The following is a 21,803-nucleotide window of genomic DNA, read 5'->3' as shown; positions in this document are numbered from 1 at the left end:
AGAGAGGTGGGGCCTATGAGGATTTTTAGGTTTTTTTTTTTATCCTATGTCAAACACTGCATTAAGTAATGTTGGTTATTTTTGTGTTCACTATTTGGGACAAAGAGGCTCTTTTAAACGAGAGATAATTGCACGATCTGGTTCAGCAGCTTTGTCCCTCGCTTCAAGTTTACTGCAGGGTTTCTATCCCCTTTGGTTATACAGAAATGAAATTACAAGCCACCAGTCGCCTTGGAAATTTCAGTCGATTCCGAATGACTAAATATTTAATTTAATCATTGCCTGTACTTCCAGGGATGATTTGGGCATTCTTTTTTCCTTTTTACTGAAGGCTTCACGAAAGCCAGGCTCTGCAATGGCTGCTGAGGACTGTGTCTGTTGCAAGGAGGCTCCCCTGCAGTGAGGCGCTGGGGCACTGCAAGCCAGTTCCATAGCAGTCTTTTTTTGCAAATGGTAGTTGGTTTTTGCAAAAGGTTTGTGGCCAGATCGCTATGTATAATACTGATGAAGCATTTTTGTTCCAGCTCTGTCTCGGAAGACCTAGGCTGTAGACGAGGGGATTTCAGTAGGAAACATTACGGATCTGTGGAGCTGGTAAGTTTACACTGTCTCTTCAGTGATAGGTAGTACATTGATTTAGAGAGGATTCACTAAGCTCATCTAATCTTTTGTTGTATATTTACTTTTAGACCATGTGGGTACTGTGTAAGGATCGGATTAAAAGAAATTACTACTGAAAGACTGTAAAAATTTGATCATCTTTATTTTTATTGTTATGTACTTTTAATCTTGTGTCTTCCAGTTTGTTAAAAATATGCACTGGCTTGATATTTCTCTCCATTTGTGGCATGTATGATTAAATAGAGAAATTTATGAATTAAGAAAAATAGCATTTGGTTTTTAGATGGTTTTGTCCCTGAAAGTTTCTAAATCTAGTTTCCAAGGTTTGAATATTGAAATGCATATTGCAGTTTTCTGTACCCTTGATTTCTGGGTGTGTAAGAGGAGTTAAAATGTTTGTGAGGGTTTTATTTCATTGTTAAAAAGTATATTGGTTAAATTAGATAAATGTCTGGAACAGATGATAGATTTCTGGAATGGAAATATTCACATTTTTCCTTAGTGAGAGACAGTGTAGTTTTGAAAAATAATGTGTTTTCATTTTAAAAGAGGCATAATGAAGGCATATAATGGACTTAATTTTTTAAGAGACAGAATTATTCTTTCTTTTCCAATTGCATGTAAATGTGAATAAATGTCCAGTAAAATTTGCTCATAAAATTCTGTTGATTATTTAACAGTTACTATTTAGAACATTAAATATGTATTTATCATCTTACAAAATATGAATGGCTTTTACCCATTTTTAAAAAGTCCAGTTATCCCCCATTAATACAAACCTCCATATGCTTCAGTCAGGAAATTTAGAGTTGTATGCTAACAGTATTCTGCTTTAATTCAAGCATATATTATTTGACTATATAACTGGCCTGGGGCTAAGTATGATCATTTAAAATAAATAAGACTTGATCTTTGTGTTAAAGAGCCCTGCTGGCACAGTGTTTAAAGCACTAGACTGTTAACCAAAGGATTGGTGGTTTAAACCTACCAACCACTTCCCAGGAGGAGGTGGCAATCTTCTCTGATAAAAATGCATCGCCTTGGAAAGCCTATCAGGTAGTTCCCCTCTGGCCTGTAGGGTGACTGTGAATCACAGGTGACCTGATGGTGTTGTTTGGGCTTGGCTTTAGCCCTTGTTCTTAAGCAGCATACTCCCCTTCAGCTGAGCATATCAGATGCATAAAATACCTACAGAATGAAGTCACGGATGTAATAGCTATTGAGTCAGTCAATGCCTGTATGTATCAGTCACTGATGGCACCAGGCTGACCTTTCCAGAAACAGTCTATGCATAACTGTACCTCAGAGTAAATATGGACAGAAATATAGCGCAGTACACAGTGGGGGTTGAGAAGAGGGAGAGAGTGATCCAATCTAGCTGGGAATATTGTGGAAGAGACACAGAAGGCTTCGTGAAGAACTGTAGGATGTGGGTTGGTGCTGAAAAGGATAGACAGCATGATTCTTGGCAGTGATGTACTCCACAAGGAAGGAGGAAATTGTCCCACTTAGTGCAGAATGTGAGTGAGGCAACAGGGCTTCGTGGTTGCAGTGCACATAGGTGTTGGAATCAGAGACATCTGTGGTCAGATTCCAGCTTACTGCTTATTAGTTCTGTGACCAGGTCAAAACCACAAAATCCCTATTGCTGTTGGGTGGTCTGACTCCCAGGGACTCTCCTTCAGGTTTCTGAGGCTTTGAGTCTTTACAGGAGGAGACTGCCTCATCTCTCTCCCAGGGAACAGCTGGGGGCTTTGAACTGCTTACCTTGCTGTTCACAGCACAACACATAACACACTATTCCACCAGAACTCCTTGTGACCAGGACATGTTACTAAATTTCTCTGAACCTTAATGTGCTCAAGAGCTTGTGCTACAAATGACTTCTCCCGGAGTCTGGTGGCCTAGTGGTAAGAAGCTGCACTGCAATCCCAAATGGCTTCTCTGTCTCCGTTCTCTCATCTAAAAAGTGAAGATAGGAATCTTCTCCAAAATTGCTATGAGTATCAGTTGATGCATGTGAAGCACTTAGGCATGGAAGTACAGTCCCTATTAACTCGACATAATCCTAAAGATGCAAGTCAGTAATAAATCTGGCCCCTTGCCTGCTTGATGAAGACTGAATTCACTGTTACATAAAATGAACATTTGTAAACAGTGATGATGAGAGTGGCGTTTGGGGGCAATAACATAGGTATGAAAGATAGATTCTAGTAGAATCACACAACATCAGAATGGGAAGGTGCTTGAGAGCAGTTGTTCTCAAAACTTGAGCAGGGGTCAGAGTCACTGGGGAGCCTGTTAAAACACAGATTGCAGAGTTCTGCCTTGGGGCTTCTGATTCAGTCAGTCTGGGGTGGAGTTTGAGAATCAGCATTTCCAACAGATTCTCAGATCCCTACGTGAAGAATCTCTGCCTTTGAGAATCTCACTCATGTCTTCAGTTTTCCTCAGCCTGAGACAGCTTAATTCAGTCAGGTGTTCAATTTTTCAAACCATTTGTTCAGGTTTTTCCTATAAACACATTGTATATGTGTTTATAACAGATTTTCTAATATTGTAGTAGTATTTCAATACATTAAAATTTCATTTTAAAACTCCATTTCTTGGAGAAGATGCGGCTGGCATATTCCTTGGAGGCAAAGATGGTAAAGCTTTGTCTCACGTATTTTGGACATATTGTTAGGAGAGGCTATTTCTTGGAGAGGGACGTCATGCTTGGAAAGATGGAAGGTCAGCGAAGGAGAGGTAGACTCTCAACAAGATGGATTGATGCAGTATCTGCAGCAGTGGACTAAATGTGCCAAGGATGATGGGGATGGTGCCGGAAAGGACAGGCTTCAGACCTGTTGTCATAGGTTCCTATGAGTTGTACTTGACTCAAGAATACTTCACAGCAATAACATGTCACCTCATAACCTGAATGCAGCAACTATTCTCATTCCTTTTTGGTATTTTCCAATTCTTACAGCTACAAACTTAATATTCATATGAGGGATGGGCAGTCTCCTCCTGTGCGGTTAACTGCCTCTGAAAACTTGCTGGAGGGTCATCTATGGGTCAGTTCTGATCAGTACACAACAACAATCCAATTATATGTTTAATTTTACATTGGTTTTTTTTCCCATTTAGCTGTATTTTGAAAATACCTTCTTCCTATAAAATCTTCAAAGTTACTGTTTTAGTGGCTTTAACATGGTGACAAGCCATTGCTTGTGTGATAACGATCTCACTTCTGTAACATTAGATTGTGTCTGGTGTTTCTGTATTATAAATAACATATACTGGTGGTTGAACTGGCTGAGAAATATGAGCTGGAGCCAAAATTCAATGTTTGTATCTTGAGGTCTTTGGTAGAACTCTGGTCCATAGCATGTTGCATTGCTAACTAAAAGGCCTTGCACCTCTGGAGGTTTGAATCCACCATCAACTCTGAGGGGGGAAAAAGGAGTCTCCTCCTGTTAGATTGATGGCCTACTGAGACCAGGGGAGGGTCGCTATGAATAGAACCATCATGATGGCAATAAAAATGAGAGAGCTTTTGAAGTTCTTACTGTAGGGTTTCTAAAGGAAGACATGGTCCTCTCACCTCTGAACAACGTTAGTAAATTTAGAACCATTTCATGTGTTCTATGTTCATAAGAAAGTGGATTTAACTTTTCTTTTACCTAGTTTGACAAAAATTGTTGAGCATCCAGTAAATCTTGGACACAGAAGCTTAATGAAATGTACTCTACTAACCCACTGACCTCAAGTCGTTTCCGACTCTTACCAACCTTCTGTTAACTTGACGAGACTATAATCTTTATGGGAAGATACTGCTCATCTGCCTCCAGAGGAGCAGCTGGTGGCTTCAGAACACTGATCTTTCAGTTAGTAATCCATCTCATGGATCCGTCATGGATTGATGTACCACCTAAAGATCCTTATGGATACCCCAGATTCTAGAAGATTGAGATTTTATTTTAAAATCTCCTGTCTTTGAACATAATAAGTACAAGCACTACCCAGGTTACAAATGAATGGTTTTGGAACAACTACAACTCATATTTACCCTTTAATGTTAATGTTAGCCCTCATCTTTAATTAAGTTTTCTTTTGTTTTGTTTTTAGTTTCTTACTGCGTGTGATTTTAATCTGCAGCCATCAGGCCTGGTTTTAATTGTTTTTGGTCATTCTTCTAAGTGGTATAGCACTGGTCTATCCATTTGCTGTACAGAGGTAACTTATGGTTGTTGTGATGCTGAACGCTGTGACACTGATGTGTCAAATGCGATAATGGTTACTCATGGTGGACAGAGTTTGGTGGAGCTCCCCAATTAAAATAAGCTTAGAAGCAAGAGTGGCATCCACTTCCAAATAGCTTGCCTCCAGAAACTCTATGAACTTGGAAAAAGAATAAAAGTTATACAAGTGTTCAGGTCTTTCATTCGTAGGGTCACCATGAGTCGTCTATGACTCGATGGCACTTAACAACAACTGTTACTCTCATAACAACTGTGACTTTGGTGAGCACTAAGAAAGCAAATTGCTTTTCCATTTGTCAGTTTTCCCCAAGTTTGTTTCCTGACACTGACCGTGATCCCACATGGCAGCAGTACTCTGCTCCGTCGCTGTGTTTCCAGTTCCCTTAGTCCTTTTCTAACCCTTCCTGCATTCTGAGCTCAGACACTGTCCTTCTGCCAAGGAGTGTGTACCGCTCTGGTGTAATTGTTCACCTTGTTGGTCTGGCTTGTTTGCCTAAAAGTTGAGCCTCAAGAGTGAATTGAGTTCCAGGCTTGAAGGGTGACTAACGGCCATGGTCTCAGGGATTCCACCAGTCTCTACAGTCCAGTAAGCCTGATCTGGTCTATAAGTTTTTGTTTTCTTCCACATTTTCTAAGACCTCCTGTTATGATTCCTGTTAGAATAGTCAGCAATGATAAAGCTGACACCATTTCATTCTGTGGTCTTAGGGTTGCAGAAACTGGGGTTCATGTGATCCGTCTGTCCCTTGGTTCAATTGTTTCCATGTGGTTGGGCTTTTTTGTTTTTATTTTCTTCACTCATCTTTTCTGTACTAGGGTAATGGGAATAGGTGTGTTGGAGGCAGTGAGATTGTCAAGGAATAGAGCAGGGTTTAGGGTTGTTGTACATAGGATCTCTATGAGTCACAAGTGACTAGATACCGCATAACAACATAACATCTTTACTCTTGACAGGGAGAAAACAGTAATTGCCTATTGAGACCTTACATGTCGTCCCATAAGTTTTCAAGACCCCAGTGATCACTTATAAAGAAGAATGTAGAACATTGTTTTTGTGGATTATGGTTAGCCAGCTGTCCTTGATGTCCCCTGAGATTCAGTCCTGAAGTCCCTGGTCCCGCAACTCATTCTCTTAAGATGTTTGTTTACTTATGGTTAAGAAGTTTTCCTTACTTTATCCCCCTTATAATATTCTCTACTATATCCATGGATGTATTTGTACCACTTAAAAATACATACATAGAGCTATCTGTTAAACCATCATATATTCATGGATGTAGTCAAAGGATTGAAGCAGCCCCTACTTGAAACAATTCTTCCTCATAATTACCTTCACTTGTTACACATGCAGTTTTTAAATCACTGAAAAGATTTCTTGCACTAAAGTAAGGCTGAAAAGGAACTGTGTGCACCTGTTTCAACTGACCTACAAATTTTTATAGACAGATTACAAACCTAAATGGCCTATATATATAGGCCCTTGTGAAGAGTTAGGCTTAGCCTTTCAAATCAGTATTCAGGGGAGATCTAGTGGTTTTGTTCCCTGTGTTTAAATTGGCTCTGAGTGTGGTGAGGCATGGACAGTCAGGTCTCTGCTGACTCATTGCAAGGTTTCTTAGTCCGCGTTGAACAGTTATTGAGAGCCTACCAAGGATTGCATAGGAACTAAGGGGAGGGCGCGAAATAGGTTTCCTGTTCTTCTGAAACTGCAGTCTAACTTTGGAAGTCAGCTGTCCCAAACTTTTAGTTCACAGGCAGACTGGATCCCAGCTGTGGTCCTTGCCTTAATCAGGTATTACTTGGTTGCAAGAAACAGAGATCCACTCAGTCCAGCTTGCATATAGTTTCCTGAAAAGATGTGGGCGAACCCCACAGAACTAAAGTGAGGGAGCACAGCTGGCCCTCATGTGACTGGGAAGTCACAAAGCTGCTATTTTCTCTCTGGTCCATGATTTCTCACCCCCCACCCTGCCTTTTCATGTCTGTACCATCCTGCTCTCAGTGGACCAGCTTTCCTTGTTCACTCTTCCCAGCAGCCAGAGTGATTTGAAAATGTTGACACCACAGTGTTTTTTCTAGAATCTCTTCTGTGGCTGCTCAGTGCACTTCAAGCCTAAAGCTTTTACCAAGCCCTGTAAGAGCAGATGCGATCCCTGCTCTGAATGCCTGCTCCACCTTCTTTCATGCTACTCACTTGCTGCACTTTGGTCTTTCCTGTCCCAAGTCCCAGAGTGAGTTTCCCCATTATGTCCCATGACTAGTCTTTCTCAGATGCTGCTTTCACTCACAAAGGTCTTCCTTGACCACCTTATCTAAAGTTGTGTGTTCTCTCTCTCTTTCTTTCTCTCTCTCTGTCTCTTTCTCTCTCTCATCAGCATCCTATTTATCTTCTTAATAGTGCTTATCTCAATATTTCTTATTTATTTACTTACCATTCTTTCATTTAGTAAGAGGTATTTCTAGACCCTAGAACACACTAATTCTTATTAAGTTCTTTTTTTATTACCAAATTTACTTATACCCTGTGTTATGTCTCTATTCTGCCCTATTTTAAAGATCCATTGCCCACTATTGTCTGTTTATTTTTGTTTCACATCCCAAGTAGAAAAAATTTTATGAATAATGAAGAACGATCCAGGCTTCAAATCCTACTACACTGCCGTGGTGGTCAAGACAGCATGGTACTGGTACAATGACAGACACATAGATCAATGGAATAGAATTGAGAACCCAGAAATCAGCCCATCTCTCTATGGTCAACTGATTTTTGACAAGGTGATGAAATCAGTTAAGTAGAGAAACAGCAGCTTTTTAAACAAATTATGTTGGCAAAATTGGAAAACTATCTGTAGAAAACTCAAGCAAGACCCACACCTCACTCCATATACAAAAACCAACTCAAAGTGCATCAGGGACTGAGGACTATAACCAAGGACTATAAACTTCATTAGAGAAAAGCTTGGAAGAACTCTAGAAGCCCTAACCCACAACATAAACAGTTTTCCAAGCATCCTGAAAAACCCACAACCAGGAGAGGATAAAATAGATGAATAAGACCTTCTACGAATCAAATCCCTTTGCACATCCAAAATGTTCTCCAACAGAGTAAAAAGGGAAGCCACAGATTGGGAAAAAATATTTGGTAATCACATGTCAGACAAGGGACTTATATCTAGAATTTATAAAATACTTGAGCACCACAACAAGATAAAGGAAAACAACCCAAGTGAAAAATGGGCACAGGATATGAACAGACACTTCACCAAAGAAGACCTTCAGATGGCAAACAAACACATGAAGAAATGTTCAAATTCCCTAGCTCAAATCAAAACAACTATGCGATATCATCTCACCCCAGTCAGAATGGCAAAATTTAATGGAACAGCAAATAACAAATGCTGGTTAAGTTGTGGAGAAACTGGAACCCTTATTCACTGTTGGTGGGAATGTAAAATGGTGCAACCTCTATGGAAGGCAGTATGGCCCTTTCACAAAAAATTGGAAATTGAAATTCCATTTGACCTGGCAATTCCACTACTGGTAGTATACCCTAAAGAAACCAACCAGAACTGCCACCCAACCAAATATATGCACACCCATGTTTATTGAAGCTTTGTTCACAATAGCAAAGAATTGGAAACAACCCAAGTGCCCATCAATAAACAAATGGCTAGAGAAGCTGTGGTATAGTCACACAATGGAATACTATGCTGCATTGAAAAACAAAGAGCTCATGCAGTATTATTCAAAATGAGCGACCTTGGAGGACATTATGCTGAGTGAAATATATCAGTCGCAAAAGGACAAATACTGCATGGTGTCACTGCAGTAGACTGGAACTGACATCAGGGTTGGGGTAAGACTGAGAAAAACTGGATAAATTATGTATACTATATTGAAACAGATGAGGGAGAGAACAAAAAGCAATATATGATAGGGTATTATGGTCATCACAAGAGTCCAGAATTAAGGTAGCATAGTGGAGTATACTTGGGGCCGGGGGCGGGGGGCGGTTTGCAGGGGTATTGTATACCAATGAAAGAATTTTTCTTTTACTTCTCAAAGAGATACGCGAACTGGGAGGGAGGGCTGGGCAGGGAGAAAAGTGCAACAATGAATGAATGGAAATCCAAAATCTCTATAAATGCTCATTAAAATTAATAAAATAAAATTAAAAACTCAAAAAAGAAAAACAAGGAACTCATGACCTTGGAGGACATTATGCTGAGTGAAATATCTCAGTCCCAAAAGGACAAATATTGCATAGTGCCACAGTAAAATGGGGCTGACATCAGGCTTGAGGGGGAGACTGGGAAAGATTGGATCAATAGTGTACACTGCATTAAAACAGATGAGGGAGAGAACTGTTTAAAAGGGATATATGATTAGGTATTATTGTCATTACAGGAGTCCAGAACGAAGGCTGCATAGTGGAGTGGACCGGGGAGGAGGGATTGTATAAAAATGAAAGAATTTTTCTTTTACCTTTCAAACGGGGGCGGGGGGGAGAGTTGGGCAGGTTGAAAAGTACAATGATGAATGAATAGAAATCCAAAGTCTCTGTAAATTTTCATTAAAATGAATAACAATTAAAAAATTAAAATAATACCATAAACAAGGATAAAAAATATAAGCTCCCTAAAAATAGAGACCATGGCTATTTCTTTCACTGTAATTTGAATGAAAGTTTAATGAGCAACTTGGTTTTCCACTCAGCCATAAGTACACCTTTTGTTTTATTAAATTAATTATAATACCCACGTAACCACACTTTCTCCACTTCCTCTCTGATTCTTATTTCCATCAGCCCTTCTTTCCCACTTCTTCCTGCCCTCTGAACTTTATCCTAGGCAAATACTGGCCTTTCTCTTTTAACATAGTTGATTGCTCTAAGGAATAGATACTTCTCTGGTAGTACTGTTCACCTTATAGCCCTGACTGTTGTTTGGATAGGGAGTTCGGGTGGCGTAGTGGTAAGTAGTTGCACTGCTGAACTAAAGGCAGGCATTTCAAATACACCAACAGAGCATGTGGGAGAAAGATGGGAAGTCTCCTCCCATGAGATGTCCTACCTCTGACAACCTATTGAAGGATCAGCTATGAATTGGTCCCAACTCAACAGTACATAAAAACAACAACAACAATTGTTTGGATGAAAATTGAGCCACAAGGGTGAGTTCAGTTCCAGGCTCAAAGGGTTGATAAGAAGCACATTTTTGGCAATTCCACCAGTTTCACTCAGGCCAGGAAGATGCAGCTATTGACCCCTGTGCCCCTAAGCACAGTGGTTAGTTTTAGTGCTTTAATGTATAGTGGATGGCCCGATTTGGTTGATGTGAGAAAGTAAGCTAACCTATAAAAATAAATAAATAAAGTAGAGCAAACACAAATCTCCTTGACACCCCTAAATCTAGTTCAGGGTGATCACTTTAGTAAGGCTCACTAGCTTGGAGTTCATGCTATCTAAACTGTGTAACATTTTTCTCAGATAAATCGAAAGTCAGCATGTCTTAAAGCAGCATTCTAAGCAAAGCAGTGCACAGCTCCAACACTATTGACTGTTCTTCATCACTTTATATAGAAATCTGTCAGGAAAAGCCCAAGATTGTTTGTACTTTTATTGATCTCTTTTTGGTCTTTGATTCAACAGATGGTAAACTTATGTGCTACAAACAATAAATGGTGTAGGCACAATGTAGACCTCTGCATTGTCACAACCTCACAACTGATTCTCAGACAACTCACATCTTGAGCCTTTTAGGGAGGTCACTGTCTGCAGGTAATTCCAAGTCAAGACTATTTTGATTAGTACATTCATTATTCATTCCTTTTGAAACATCTTGTGAATCACTCAAACTTCATCTTCTTAAACACTCAAGTATTTAAATGAGTTGGCAGCATGCTCCCCTGCTCTGTAGGAATCCACCATCATCGAGTTGATTCCGATTCATAGCGACTCTCCATCAGATTTCCAAGGCTGTAAATCTCTCCAGGAGGAGACTTCCCATCTTTCTCCTGCAGATCAACTGGTGGATTCAAACCACTGACCTTTTGGATGTGTTCATTACTGTATACTCAAACTCACTGCAGCACAGTGAGTTCTGATTTCTACTAACCCTTCAATGGGTTTCCAAGGCTGCAAATCACAACAGGAGAAATTGCCCATTGTTTCTCCCTGGGAGCCGTGAATGAATTCAAACAGTTGGAGAGTCACAGTCTCTGCATTAGCTGCACCACATTCTGTAGACTACAGACGAGAGCTTCCATCCTTACTGAATAAATAAGAAATAGAGAAATGTTTTCCATGACTAAGTTTTCATGATGATCTTGTTATGAACTCAAGGAGACCAAAAGATACCAATTGTGATTAATCCCAAGAACATGGAAACAGCCCAGATGTCCAACCACAGCTGAATGGATTGAGAAATTGTGGTACATTCACATGATGGAATATTACTCAGAATTTAAGAGCAACAATTTAAAAAGTTACTCATAACTTGGGAGAGATTGGAAAGCATTATGCTGAATGAACTAAATCAGTTTCATAAGGACAAATACTGCGTAAGACCATTGTTGTAAAAATAGATAACTAGTAAAACAAGTATAGGTGTCGAAAGGGGAAAGGAGTGAGAGCAGAGGGATGAGGATAGGCAAGGGGGAAATCACAAGGTCACACAGTTTGATGAGTGGAGGGAATAAAGGATGTGGAAAAGATCTGTTGAGGATCTGAAAAGAAGAGGTAATGGTAGGTATGGTTCAATGGTGATTCATTTTATAAAACAATGAATGGCAATGACTGAAACACAGTGTGAATGAAGGATAATGTGAAAAACCATGTATATGAATTTTATATGCAAAGCAATAAAAATATTTTAAAAATATTTATGGTGATCTAATGTCTGTCAAAAGAGCAGTTCAGGGTGAACTTGCTTGATATCTACATATTTCAGCATTTGAGGTTTTAGGCATTTGAAAAGGACTTTTGAAGTCTTGGTAAGTGATCATTTGTATTTTTGCTCAAGCACGAATTTTTTTTTTCAAGTACGAATTTGAATTGTGCCTGTGGGACTGTTGGGCAGAAAGATGACACTGCCTAATGAGTGATTCAGTTGCTGTCCAGCAGCCCAAACACAATGCAGTTCTGTCTCTAATCAGAGTTGAGTAGGCTTTTTGTTTTCATAGGACATTTTGTGGAAGAAATTATGTGCCAAATAGATTAGCAAAGGTACCAGCATATTCCAAAGGAACATCAAGATTTCAGTATTCTAGAAGTAAAACCACAATTAGGATAGATGTTCTCCAATATTTCTCTGGCTGGGGTCTAAGTCTTATATGGCATTTGGGTACCCCAAGGCACAACAGTTAACATAGAGTGTTCACCAGGTTATCATGGTTTAAAACTGTAAGCACTTTATGGATACTTTTTATGCCTCTGTGAGAGATTGCTAATGCTGACTTTGAAATTTTTCCAGGGTAACATTATTACAACCCTTTTCTGTGATGTAGATCTTTTAAACCTTAATAAATTCCTTAAGCAATAGAATGGAACCGAAAATCTTTTTTTATTATTATTTTATTGTTATTATTAGTCAACATTATAAAATTGTTTCCTATGTACTAGTCACCATGCACTTGAATGCACTTATCCATTTAATTTTCACAACCATCTGGAGGAGGTTGTTTTTAATGATTTTTTTTGGTTCCTCCTTATTTATTTATTCATCCATCTATCCATCTTTGTTGTGTACCATCGAGTCAGATCAGACTGTCACAGGCAATTACCCCTCCTTCTCCAGAAGGTGGGTTAGGTTTTTATTTGACTAGGCCACACACTTTGGATGCTCAGAACTTACTAGTGGTGCTTGAACAGATTTCCACTTAATTGTTGAATTCAGAAAGGTTGGTCCCACAGCTAGTAATTGGCAGAGCTGGTATTTAAACCCAGATCTTTCTAACTCCTAGAGTCCCTGCACTTTATTCACTTAATCTCTCAAAATGCTTTTATATCTCTGCTTCTTACAGACTATTTTCTGAGGAGATGATGTTGATTGTTTGATTAAATACATAATCCCTTAGTCAACAGCATACAGTCACTCTGCTCTGGTTTTTTGTTCAAACATTAGATCTCAAACCTTCTGTCCAAATTGGAACAAAAGCTTTTTTTATGTTTAAAAAAAGTTTGTTTTAATAAAAGTTTTAAGAAGAATGTTTGTGAAGAATTACCCTAGAGATGTCCATAACTTAAACGGTTTAAATTTAATTCCTGCATCAAACCCAACCATGAAACTCCAAGCGCCTTCCCTGCCTTTCTTTATTGGCCCAATCGTGGCTTGCTCTTCTTGAAGTGTGCCTTGACCTTGCATTTTTGGGCAGAGTAGAAAGCTGCCATTCATGCCTTGAAAGCGTGTTTTTCACAGAATGCTGTTGACAAGTTTTCTTAGTCAATCATAGTATCTTCATTATGAGAACAATTTTCTCATAACCAAGAGATCTGTATTTTTCATGACAAGCTGACTTGCTTTTAGCTTTACAGGCAGTGAGACTCTGAAAAGCTGGCTTGCTTTTAACTTTACAGGGAACAAGACTCCTATGAACAGCTTTCCCTTTCTCTTCTTTGCATTGGCATCTGGGAAGCTCATAACCCTATTTATGGCTTGTCTCTTGCTGCCTTATAGGACTTTCTGATACACAGGCTAGTTTTATTCCTTTGTTTCCATATTATTTACCCATACCTAGTTGGACAATGACTAGGGAGGATAGGAGAATTGATGCCTTTGAGCTGTGGTGCTGGAGAAGAGTATTGAATGTTCTATGGACTGCCAAGAAAACAAACAGATCCATCCTAGAGAGGGTTAAACCAGGCTGCTCCTTGGAGGCAAGGATTCTGGGGCTTTGCCTGACATACTTTGGACATGTTGTAAGGAGAGACAGGTCTTTAGAGAGGGACATCATGCTGGGCAGAGTGGAGGGACAGCGCAGGAGGGGAAGACCCTCTATGAGGTGGATTGATTCAGTGACTGGGGTAATCGGGATGGGTGTGTCAGAGGCAATGTGATTGGCACAGGATAGAGCAGGGTTTAGGGCTGTTGAACATAGGGTCGCTATGAGTCGCAAACGACTCGACGGCACATAACAACAACAACAATTTTCCCTTGATCTGAGGTTGTTCTTTATCTGATCTTGTCCTTTGAGTAACTGTTTTTAATCTTTTTGTTTTGTGTCTTTATGAAGAAAAGCATGAATAAAACCAAGTCTTCATATGGCAAGTCCTCAACAACATATTTTTCCATCCCTCACTAATTATAGTCTGATGTATCAGACTGATACTAATTACTAATGATAGTCTGATGATGGGTCTCCTCATTCTTCTCCTTTTGGTATAAAGTGATTTTATGAGGTATGTTTCTAGCATTAGTAAAGCTTGAGGAGATTAGCACCTCACTAACTGTTTGGTGGAGATGTGTAAGGAGTTGGACTGCCAACCCAAAGGCGTGCACTTAAAATCTCAGGTTGCTCTGTGGTAGAAGGATTGTCAATCTTCTCTCATGTGATTTACTCCCCCTGAAAACCCACTGGAGACTCAGCTATTCGTTGGTTCCAACTCAGCGGTACACAACAGCAACATTTGATGACCATCATGAGCGTTGTGTTCTGTGTCAGTAATATGGATAGTTGAGGCGCACAGCTGTGCATATCCACCAGCTAAAACAGACACTGAATAAGGATAATAGACAAGTTCTCCGTATCTCCCCAGGTTGCATCAAACTTGAGAATAGTCACTATAATGAAATTTTTGGCTCTCTGGTTTCACAACTAGAACTTTAGATGGGCTATTTTCCCTCTTCCTATGTGTCTTAGGTTGCCATGCTCTCTCTGGTGGCTGCCCAAGCCTTCCATTCCTGTGCTGGCCACATCTTCTCTCCTCAGGCTGATCTCATTCTGCTGCCTTAGCTAAGCTCACAAGCTAGGGCTCCCACACTTTCTGCTGGTATCAGAAAGTCTTTAGTCTTTGACTCAAATTGTCTTTAACTGGTGGTATATAATACTCTGGTGTTCTACAAATGCCTTCAAATGTCCATAGTTTAAAATGATGTTTTGGAGATTTTTTTAAGCAGAAGTAATTTTAAGCACTTGTAATGCATTTGGTTTGTGCTTGATTGATTCTTCAGCACAGGAAATCAAGTATAACACTTTTCTATCTTCATTGCAGCCTTTTGTATACTCAAAAGGGAAAAAAAATCTCATGCATGTCTCTAAACAAATAGTCTTGGGTTCCTGTTTGGACATAACTTTTGCCTTTCAATTTTTATTGTTATCAGATGGTCTTTGTTCTCTACCTAGTCCAATCATGCACTCACCTCAACTTTGAGATTAGTAAAATCAAACACCGAAGCACACATCATCAGTTGCTGCAAAAGTAGATTTTAAACTTGAGCAAAACATACACACCTACTTCTCACTTGTTGACTGTGTCACTGTCCAACATTTCATATTTACAACAGTCGTTTTTCAAAAATCTACTTTTTAACTGTCCTACTATTTTGCCCATTAATGACACATGTCTGGCAGTAGCAAATGCTGAAGTGTGAGGCAGGAATAACTCGTCCTGTGATGGTTAAAGTTATGTGTCTGCTTGGCTTCCGTGATTCTTAGTGACTCAGAAAGTTATGAAATTAGGTAATTTGGCAAAATAATGTAGTCATCTTCCATTTTGTGCAAGAATCCATCTGCTATTTTGTAATGCTCGATTTTTGTATTATGATCTGGTCTCTGGAAGTGAGAAGCGGTTGTAACCTTGTATGCTTTTGTATGCTACAGAGATGAATAGAAAATATATCCTGTTTTCTCAAAATTGCTTCTTAAGAAATGGTTTGATTTTTTAATTCATGCAGGTCTGTTATTAAAATTACTATAAGTGATAGTATACTTTTTATTTTTTAAATTAAATTTTATTAATTTTAATATATAGTTACAGAGATTTTGGGTTTCCATTCATTCATTGTTGCACTATTTTCTCTACCCTCCTCCCCAGTTCGTTCCTCTTGTTTTTTTCCCCCTTGAAAGTCTGTTTTAATTGTCCCATTGCCACAGTGCTTGTCAAAGCCAGTTCTGATTAATTGCCTTTGTCAGTGTGTCCCTTGCCATTCCCTCTCACTCCTCCCTGAGACAGACTTCACCCTGATTCATAAGGAAAGGGGGATGGTGTGTTCTCTTAGCTACTTCCTGCTGAAAAGGGACGCTGTAGGTTTCAGGGTGAAGACCTCTCAACTACTCTAAAGGGCCCCTTTGGCAATAGGAAACACATAGACTATTGTGGAGATTGATTTTGGAATTTAGATGTGCTGTTATCAGTTGTGCTTAGCCGTACATGTTCATATCCTTGAAGATGTGTCATGGAACTGTTGGAGCCTAGAAGACACAAAGTTAACTAACAAGTTAAAAGTACATGAGTCAAAAATTAAAAAGCAATTATATTCCAAGTAGAGGCACAAATCTAATAGTGGCACAAATCAAGTTACAGAGGGAAGGCAGTTCTTACAATAAAAGGCCTATTGACTAGCACTTTTTGTCTATTATAGTATAAAGGTTAGGAACCACAAGCTGTAGAGGCTCAACTATGTCATTTATTGTTCTTAAATCCTGGAGCAAATCCCATCTTCCACTGTGTTGTTTTACAACTCAGAAGTCCGCATGCAAGGCAGAGGTGAAGTAAGGAACTGCTTATGAGGTTTTCCGTCAATTCCAACAACTAAGAAATAGTGAGAAGAGTTGGGACCTCAAGGCTTTTAGGACCAAATAATAAGCTCTTGTGTCCAGGAGAAAACAAATATACTTACCGGTAATGTTAATACTCACCCACAGCTCTTCTGGGAGGATCTAAAGATAGTATACTTTTGAATGTATATTTACTTCTTTTAGTGATTTTAGAGTTGAAAAGGAATTTTATCTTATGCCAATGTTTATACCCCATGGGCTCTGAACCTTCAAGAGCATTTGAGAGTTTATATAGTTCTTAGTGAACTTAAACTGAAATAGATCCTGGTCTTCCAGCTATATCCTGTCTCAGGACAAGTCTTCTGTGTTCTTAAGGTACATTTTCCAGATTGGGACAGCTCTCCCTCTATGTTAGCAGGATAACTACTGTGGCTTCTAAAATTTGCTCTCTCTTTCTTCTAAGTGAATTTCAAGAAAGTCACACAAAAGAATCCAATGTAGCTACCATGGTTGACCTACCAAAAAGAACTCCAGAACTAATACTCTTATATTTGAATGGAACTATTTTACCTGTTTAATTAAAGATATTACTTTAGATTCCTTTATATTAAAAAAGGGTTGTATGCTTTTTTGGCCTCAGTTCTTTAACTGGTTGGTAGTAGTTATCACTATGTTACAGTCTTTTTAAAGTATAATCTCAAACTGTGTTTGCTTAATAGATGTGAATATTTTGTGATTACTTTGGGAGTACATTTCAACCACTCTCTACATTCTTTTTAATCTCTGAGGATTCCCCAGTTTTCCTTCTGACTTTTTCCTTTTGTTGTTCCCTCCTTCTTGCACTCAACTAACCGGCTCTTGCCAAGGTCACCAAAGACCTCTTTGCTACAAAATCCAGTTGATCCTTCTCAGCCTTCAGCTCATGTAACCTCTCTTCAGCATTGGACACTATTGAAACTTTCTCCCCCCACCTCCCCCGGCATCTTCTATGTCTCCACACTAAATTTTTTCCTTCTGTTTTAAATCTCAGCTTCTTTAGAGTGTTTATTCCTTTCTGCCTGCCCTGCAATGTTCATGGTCCTTATGCTCTGTGGTATGAAAGAAAGTGTGTGTGTGTGTGTGTGTGTGTGTGTGTGTGTGCGCGCGCGCGCATATGAGCGCTCTATCTCAAAGGCTTTCGTTCCTATCTTTAAACTGGTAATTCCTGTGTATTCAGTCCTTCAATCCAGATCTCTCTTCCAGTTGCCCGTGGGACATCTGTGCCTAGGCACCCAAACCTCAACATGCTTACAACTGAGTTCCCCATTATTATTCTTCCCTGACTCCAGACCTACTCTCAATTAATGCCATTACTTCTACTTTATTGCTAGTTTTAGAAACCAAAACATTACTTACAAGCCTTTTTCAAATCCAGTCCCTGATATTCAACCTATTCCTGATTCTTATTGGTTCTAAAATTGGTTCCAAAATCTTGTTGTGTACTAAAGAGATTTTGTGGTCAAGTTGCTCTTTATTTATTCAGCTGTGGACATCCACTGCCAGACATCCTTTGATTGCTCGGTGTAAATGAATTAAACCTCATGGCTTTGTGATAGTATCTCTCTCTCTCTCTCTCTCTCTTCCCTCCGACCCCCCTCATTGCCATCAAGTCCAAACTAACTCATACTTACCCTACAGCAGATTTTCAGAGATTGTAAAATGAGTCTGAGGAAATTGCCCATTTCTCCTGCAGAGAAGCTGGTGGATGCAAACCGCCTCCCTTCAAGTTGGCAGGACAACTTCCTATCAGTATGCCACCAGAACTCTCTATTGTTATTACTCCCATTTCACAACTGAGGGCTGTGGAGAAGTAAATTTGCCCAAGGTCATACAACTGCAGGTAATCCCAGTTTATGATAGGATCCCTTTCCAACAACTATGTTGTAAATGGGTCCTCGCATAAGTTGAAGACCTCATTATTTCCTTTTTTTAGTTTCTGTCATTATTGCCTGTTGTTATCATTGTCATTGTAAAGCCAAACTTTATTTGTCTTTGAGGTTGGAAGCATTACATATAAACTTAGAGATATATTTTAACATTGTTTGCTGCATATTACTAACTAGAAGATGTGTGCATGTAACGAGATGTGCATGCATGCACACACACGCTCAGAGAACCATCTGTGCAGTTAGTTCATCACTCAAACTTGTCATAAGCCAGGGACTACTTGTAGGAAGATGTTGGGCTCATTTATCCTTTTTATTCATAGATGGCTGTTGTTATGTCGAGTAAGACTCATGGCTATCCCGTGAACAAGAGATTTGAACCCTGTCTTTCACCATCCTTGTTCAAGACAAGAGTTCCATCATCTTGCTATTCTTATGGGCTGCTTCAGTGCTTTTCAAATTTTAAAATGCACAAAAATCAGGTGATGAGTCTGTTTAAAATTCACGTTTTTATTTGGTGTATCAGAAATTGGTCCAGCAAAGTAAAACATTTTTATATGCTTCCATTTATGATGTGACTTTCAATTCACTACATATTTCTTATTTGGTCTCATTAGAACAGTGCTGTTTACGTCTATAGATTCCTTTTTGTGTGTGAAACCTGTGTCATTTCGTCTTTCTCTGAGCTTCTGGAACTTTCCCTTCCCATGATTTCTGAAAAATCACACTCAGCAAGTTCTTGGTAAAATTGCATCCTCCTTCTTAGTATCCTCAGCTGTAATGACTTTTAATGTAAATAATAACTAAAATAAGTAAGCTCTGGCATCCATCCTGTGCTTTCAAACAAGCAAAAAATACCAACAGAAACAACAGGATCCCTCTGGCATCCGTCTTTGCTTCATCAGATAAAGTATAGATACTCTTTACCTTGATATTCAAGACTTTCCTCAGTCACTCCAGCTGCCTTTTGATGTAGACTGTGATCCAGCCAAACAGGCCTCTGGGGCTTCCTTTGCCTTCCCTTCCTCCTGCAATGCCCTCGTGAAATTTGTCTCTAGAACCCTACAACTAATTGCATTTCTCTGTGGTAGCTGATATATTTTACCTTTTGCAATCATCGTTGTGACTTTTGTCTTTTTCCACCAATAGGGATCATGGCTCTCTCTCTTTAATGTATTCCCTAACAGCTCTTAGCTCCTTGCCATATGTCCACATATTAGGTAGAAAATAAGTTTTAGTAAATATTTGTTGTTTCATACATTCTTTTTTCTTATTTTTTTTCTCATCATTGTGTATGTGCCAATTAATTTTTAAATATACTTTGACTGTGAAAAGAATCCTTACTCATTATCGAAAACTTTAAAGACACGGAAAAGCCCAGAAAGGAAAATTAATCTGCAATCTTACTGTCTTGAAATAAGCACTACTGAGATTTTCGTATATATTCCTTCAGTAAATAAATTTATGCCCAAGTGAGTGAGTGCTATGTAGTTGTACTTAATTAACTTCACAATGTTGTTGTTGTATGTGCCATCGAGTTGGAGCTGACTCATAGTTGAGCCTCCAGGCAGTAGATTGGACAGGAAGAGATTGCCTGTCTTTCTCCCTTAAAGTAAATGATTAAGTCAAACCACATGTCTTTGGGCTGGCAGCACAACTCCTTACCATTAGGTCACCAGAACTCATCTAATCATTTTGAAGCCATAAATATTCTCATTCTATCTAAATTTCTTGCTTCTCTTTTATGTCTAATTGTATTGGCTATGCCAAGGAAACAAATAGGTCTTTCTTGGAGAGGATGAAACCAGGTTTCTTCTTGGAGGTTAGGATTTTGAAGCTCAGTCTCACATACTTTGGGGAAGTGGCCAGGAGAGACCAGTTCTTGGAGGAGATCATACTTGGAAGAGTGGAGAGACAATGCAAAAGAAAAAGACCCCTGTTTAGATGGATTGATACAGTGACTGGGGCAATAAGGGTTGGTGTGTCAGAATCAAAGACTGCCTCAAGACAGGGCAGGGTTCAGAGCTGCTGTACATAGGGTTGCAAATGACTCAACAACACATAATAACAACAACATGACTCCAGAACAATAATAAATAATAGTGGTTACAGACATACTTGTCCTGGAGTTTCAAGTTTTTTTATTCAGTACATTTTTCCTTAATCCTTATATACCTGAGAATGTCTCTAAGTTATGCCTTTATACAAGGACAACTTAGCTAGTTTAAAAATATTGAAATTATCACCTGTTTTTTCTTAAAACTTTACTAAGTTTTATCTGTTATTACCCGCCGTAACTAGTACATACATAATTAATTCCATAACTACTTCTGTCTTAACATACTATAAACAAGATGGCTTAGAAGAACAGAATTTTACTGTACTGGAATTCTAGAGTCCAAAAGTAAGTGCTTTTGGTGTTGAAATAAAGGCACTGACAGAGCCCTGCCACCTTTGATCACTGGTTCTAGGGCTCACCTTATTATTACAGTATGACCTCATCTTTTTTTTTTTTTTTTTACTTTTTAAATAAACTTTATTAAAGTAAAATGACCTCATCTTAACTAGCTGCACTTGTAAAACTCTTCATTCTAAATAAGGTCACATGCTGAAGCTCCAAGTCATCATGAATTTGGGGAGACACTGTTCAACCCAGCACAGTCATCTCCCTGTAATGTTATGAAGTGAAGTCCGGGCCAGTTCCTCTTTATTTTATTTTTTGGTTCCTGTTTCTCTTCCTCTTCCTGTATGGGTTTTTTTAGGATTTCTTACTCCTCACCCCCATAAATAAGTTTCTCATCATGTTTCTATTTTTATTAATTTGACTAGAATATTGTGTTTGTATAATTCTTTCAGGAATAAATATTTTCTTCTGCTATATCTTTGATTCTTGCTCATTTCTCACCTTCCCCACCCACCTTTGAAACAGTAAGATCTTTCCCCCTGCCTTCTTCCATAACTGTCTTTTCTTTCTTACTAATTTCATTATGTTTCAGTCCTGGGAAAGCATCTCAAATGTGCTTTCCATTCTATTGCTTCTGTTTTCAACATTTGACACTTTACTTTTCTCCTCCAAAAGTAATTTTAATTTTACATTTCCATTTTTTTTCACTTAATTTCTATTTATTTTATTTATTGGTTCTTTTGAAATATTTACTATTTTTGTTTTGTTGATAAAGAGAATATAATTTCTTAAATTCTTTTTTTTAAAAATTTAGGTTGTTTATTTTTCATTTCAATGAACATCTACAGAGATTTTGGGATTCCATTCATTCATTGTTGCACCCTTCTCCCC

General features: G+C 38.8%; 1 protein-coding gene across 3 annotated transcripts in view; it reads left to right on the top strand.

Annotated features, from left to right (window-relative positions):
• Nucleotides 1-21,803, top strand: part of GARNL3 (GTPase activating Rap/RanGAP domain-like 3) — a 243,864-nt gene that overhangs the window by 44,938 nt on the left and 177,123 nt on the right. For 2 of the 3 annotated variants that reach the window (XM_006892544.1, XM_006892542.1), the window contains exon 2: nucleotides 525-594. In XM_006892544.1, the coding sequence (XP_006892606.1) occupies nucleotides 525-594 (70 nt within the window). Of the gene's footprint in view, nucleotides 1-42; nucleotides 595-21,803 lie in introns of those variants that run through there. The other variant, XM_006892543.1, reaches the window with a different exon arrangement.

This window comes from Elephantulus edwardii, unplaced genomic scaffold (genome assembly GCF_000299155.1).
Source record: "Elephantulus edwardii isolate Elephantulus edwardi_28Jun2011 unplaced genomic scaffold, EleEdw1.0 scaffold00116, whole genome shotgun sequence".
Taxonomy (NCBI): Eukaryota; Metazoa; Chordata; class Mammalia; order Macroscelidea; family Macroscelididae; genus Elephantulus; species Elephantulus edwardii.
This window is presented reverse-complemented; position numbering and strand designations above follow the sequence as displayed.